Source organism: Phalaenopsis equestris, unplaced genomic scaffold (genome assembly GCF_001263595.1).
Source record: "Phalaenopsis equestris unplaced genomic scaffold, ASM126359v1 Scaffold000372, whole genome shotgun sequence".
NCBI classification, from domain to species: Eukaryota; Viridiplantae; Streptophyta; class Magnoliopsida; order Asparagales; family Orchidaceae; genus Phalaenopsis; species Phalaenopsis equestris.
This window is the reverse complement of record NW_018164814.1, coordinates 915,809-920,868: the sequence shown is the minus strand read 5'-3', so window position 1 is coordinate 920,868 and position 5,060 is coordinate 915,809. Positions and strand designations below refer to the sequence as shown.

At 31.7% G+C, this 5,060-nt stretch overlaps 1 protein-coding gene across 1 annotated transcript; it reads right to left on the bottom strand.

The window, feature by feature from the left end:
- Positions 1-3,050: 3,050 nt before the first annotated feature.
- LOC110026468 (sigma factor binding protein 1, chloroplastic-like) lies at positions 3,051-3,843 on the bottom strand. The gene has a single exon (XM_020727414.1). It carries the CDS (start codon positions 3,654-3,656, stop codon positions 3,210-3,212), a length of 447 nt encoding a protein of 148 aa, XP_020583073.1. The 5' UTR covers positions 3,657-3,843; the 3' UTR covers positions 3,051-3,209.
- Positions 3,844-5,060: the final 1,217 nt, after the last annotated feature.

The window sequence follows — 5,060 nt, the reverse complement described above, 5'->3', positions numbered from 1 at the left end:
TGGATATATTTATTGTTATACTTAATAAGATTAGTTTGATTAAGTTTATGTAGCAAAGCATCTTCTAATTATATTGTAATGCTTTTGTGCCTAAATTAAAACTTGTTCTAATTTACAATTAAAAAGATATTAAACTCGTATTAGTTGGCAGTAATCAATGCAGTCAATTAAGTGATCAGAGAGCTATGACAGGCAACAGCCCATTGGAGTTCTATTTCCACAGCAAATCAGCAAGCAGATAATTATAAGGGCTGTCAGATAATTTTAAAGAGTAATTAGTTGATTTATTATGATTATTTGTGATCAAGTGTGTACAAATATTAATAAAATAAGCATAAATTCATGCCACTCAATAATTTCAGTAGGGAAAATTTATATAAATGCCCCTCAATTCCTTTGTATTTATATATCTGCCACCTAAACTTTCAATTTTTACATGTATATATCATGAACATGAAGAACTGTGTTTCATTTTTTATAAGTTAAAATTGTAATGGTTAAAATAGTGATATTTTTTAGATAATATGAAAGATTTAGGTAGTATAAATATAAAAATAAAAATATGTAAATACATGGAAATTGTGAGGTATATATGTAAATGCCCCTTTTAAGTACTTTAAGTTTTGTTTATTATTATATTACGGGAAAATTAAAAATTAAGCTATTTTGTTTCTTATATAGAGGAGGTTTTAATGGAAAAATATTAAATAAATTAGGAATGAAGAAATTTTAAATATTCCTTGAAAGGTGGCATTTGCATATTTACTTGTTATCATGAAATTTTCAATTTTTTTATTAAAATGTATGGTGTGTTTCGGGCAAGTGTCGGCGTCCGAGACGTGTCCAGCACTACACAACTCTGTGGTTAGAAGTGTTTGTGCATCATAACAAATTGTCTGAAAAAATTATCACGGTTGCTCACCATTTTCGTGTGTTTTCAATTTAATTAATTTTTTAAATTCTAGTTCAATTGAAAAACATGCTAATTATTGTTTTTAAAAAAACATTGCTCATATTCTATGACTTATTATCATCTAGCACACAAGAAAATATTACGTCTATTGTCCGGACGTACAGATAACGACCAGACGACAAATGTCTGCGTGAATTTAACCACGCCGTTGTGTATACGATGTGGTATGATCCACGTCATCCTTTGCATGTCATGTTATCCGGACGTAATATTTTTTTTCTAACCACGACACAAATAAAACGGTTTTTCTATATAAAAATAAAATATTAAATATATTTCATGCAATATTAGTAAGGAATTACAATGTCATGATAGTTTTAACGAAGAACATCAAAATAGTCTTATGAGACAGAACATATAGAATTCACATAAACACCACTACGAAAAAAACCGAGCCCTTAGATGACTTATTAATATAAATCTATAGCCTGTTTTAAAAAGAAAAAAATTGAGACAACTTAAAGATAACATCTTAGTGATGCTTTTGATCTTATAGGCTACAATGTAGATGCTTCAGTTTAGTATTAAGTTTATGTGTACTAATTTGTACTAAAATCCATATAAATTAACAAGTATGCCAATCAAGTTATTTGAAGTACTTTAGTTTAAAGATAAATATAAACTACCTTAGTTCAATAAGTCATAACTCAAAATTAGATTTTTGGGTATGGATGATGAAGTTCATATTTAACATTAAAAGTAGGAATTGCACTTATGCCACATAACTCTCATATATTTGCATATATAATCTTTAAATACTTATGAATTCAAATCTTCTATACATTTTGGTGGCATCATATTAATGTCTAGAAGATGTGATTTTTGTGCTTGAGTGTGTTATACATTAGAATTATGTGGAGTGCGTGTGTGTTTGTACATCCCTCTTACTTTATTTGTATATGTGAGGGCAAGTCAAGTCATGATATGTGCTCACTTTTAAACCATAAAGTGAGTGTATATAGGGGAAATAATGGCAAGTGTGTTAAATATTTCTTTTTTGTATTAAGGCAGATGATTATGCATCTAAGATATTGAGTGAGGAGTTGCATCAACTTGATCTAAGGATAAATTTAATATTTTAAACGTTCTAAGTGAATCATGTTACATTTGTATGTTTATTACAACACACCCTGCTCCACCTTCCTGCCACAACACCACCAAAAGCAACCTCAAGGAAAATCAAGATCGTCCATTTCTAACAGCTCAAATGGCACCGTTGATTCCATAACCAACTTTGCCCACACATCTCTACATATGATACCTATTGTACTAAGGCATTTGATAAAAGTAGAATAATAGAAGTTGATAAAGTTAATCTTAAACATTCTAAGAGAATCATGTCACATTTCTGTGTTTATATCCTTGAAGTTTGCACGATTCCTTAATTATCATAGAGGCCACATGCTTGAAAGTTTATACATACATTCTATAAAACTGTCATGCAAAATAATGTGGAAAGCAAATTCACATATATATTGCTAGATGACAGAGGCCTGCATGATACATAAAAAAACCAAAAAATAAAAAAATCTCCACAGAAAAATAGATATATAAAGGCAAAGCCATCATAGGCAAAGAAACAGAGGGCAAGAGAGACAAAATTGAATGGACCCAAGGGACAAAGACGTAACTGATCCGGCCCTCACACTTAATTAGAGCGGTAGAAACTGTACTGTTTCACAGTTCTTCTCATGCGTCGGTGCAGGTTTACCAACGGTACATAATTAATTAACTTCCTTAATTATATTCTATTACCCACTAATCTTCATCTTTCTGTTAAACTCCAACCTCTTCTTCATCACCTAATCATAGAATTAATCACTAGGGGAGACGATGACTCAGTATTAGTTATGAATATTGAGTTCTATTTCACTTTTAATTACATTAATATTAGAACCTGTTCAGATCGATTTCATCCATATGTGATTGTGTCAAAAATGTTTAAAATGTCATAAAATTGCTGCTGAAACTCCCATTCTCTAAGAGTAAAAAATATATAAAAAACTTATTTTTATTCAATGCGTAGATAAAGATAAGATTGAGATTTTATATGGGAAAAAAAAAATCAAATTTTGACATAAAAGTTTTCCAATCAGCACAGCATTTCAGCAGAGATGGATACAGCTACAAAGTAATATAGAAAGTTGGTATAGTACATGCATGCTTAAGCACAAACATATATATCCAGACAAATTACCAAAATCCAGTACTGAGATTCAAATCAATCTCACCAATCTCAAAGCACCCATCCGCAGAACAAATCGCCGGCCATCACCGGCGTTTCAATCACCACCGATTCCGTAAAATCACCGTACATCTCGAAGCTATCTTCATCTCCATAACCACTTTCTACCTTGAAATCCACCGGGGGTAAGTCAAAGATTCCAGCTTTCTCCGACACGCCGCCGGAGAGCAGATCAAGGGAGCCGTAGCTATCGCAAACTCTTCCGGCGGTGGTCTCCGGAGGAACGCCTGCGAAGAAATCGTCGATGTGAGAATCTCTGCCGGTAAGTTTCTGAACGAGAGCTCGGAAGTCGGCCGCCGTGGTGGTGACTCTCACGGGATTGGAGAAGTGGACCACTTTAACTTCATGCTGGCTCTTAGTCTTCTTCTTCGTCGGCGGCTCGAAGTTTGTTTGCTTTAAGAGACGACTTTGATTAGCTGATCTTGAGGTTGGATCCATGGCGGCAGTCAAAGGTGAGTTGCAGGAGAAGACAGACGTTAAAGGTGGTGTTTTGAATGGAAAGATGTTAGCTTTTTGTAAGATTGGGAAGGAGGAGGAGGAGGAGTTTGGTTTCCAGGAAGGAGAAAGAGAAGGGGAAGAGAAAGGGGGTGATTAACAGCTATGGACTTTTTTATAGAGAATAACCTCAGAAAGAAAAGGGGTTCACAAAGCGATTCGGATCCTATCCAATTATCAACATTGTACGGTGCAATCAGGGTTTAGTTTGAAAATTTTAATTTTTTTCGGAAATTTACATGTAGAACACTCGATTCTTATGCATTTACCTATCTCTCTCTCAACAAAATTGCACCTTCCTTATGTATGGAAATGTCAATTTCAGCATTGAAAAGTGTGCAGAGTTTGCAAAAATGAAAGTTTTGATGTGAGATACATAAATGCATACATAAGAATTGGGTATTTTGAATGTAAATTATCCTTGTTATTTTTGAAAATATATACTTCTACTTAAACTAAATTGAATTATGTTAAATGTTGAGGAAAAATGCAGTTCATGAAAATAGAGCCACACATTAGAATTGATAATTTATCAAAACTTCCTAAATTATTAAATCAATGCATAGACATGTATGTAATTGCATTATTATTATATATGTATGTATGTATGTATGTATGGGGGGTAATTCTTTGCCATTTGCATGGAAGGGGCAAAACTACTGATTGCAGCACTAGGGTTACCAGGAAGATAAAGAAGATTAAGCTCATTATAATGGTGCAAAATAAATATTCATTTATAATGATTCTAATGATTAATTTTAACTAATTAAAAAAGAGTAAATAATGATATAAGTTTGATGAATTTTACTTGACAATAGTTGGCTTAATGGAACCATTGCACAGAGAGTTAAGATAATCTTCAAGAGACATGAACTCTCCAAGGTTATAGTAATAAGATTCTACAACATATTTGACATTTTTGGTTGATGTTTTTGATTTCATTATACATAATTAAACAATTTTTAGGTTTGTGTCCATGCAAAAAATAGCCAGGGCATCATAGATGGGCATTCTTATGATATAATATATAGCCATATTTATTCTTCTTTATAGAATGATTATTAAGGTTATTAAAATTACTTTGTTGCTGTATCAATATTATCATATGAGATTTGAGTTTATAATAAAAATCTATTGTATTATTATTATCATTATTATGTCCATATTTTTTTTATTTTTTTTCTCTAATCTTTATGTAATTAAGTATGCTTAGGTTATTGCAAAAAACCAACTATGATGCAGAGTAATGAAATATATTCTAACACATGTTTACACGAAAAGATCGTTAAAGATTGATAGTAGCAATATTAATAATAAGTGATTTCTAAAAATTACTTCAAAAGTAAA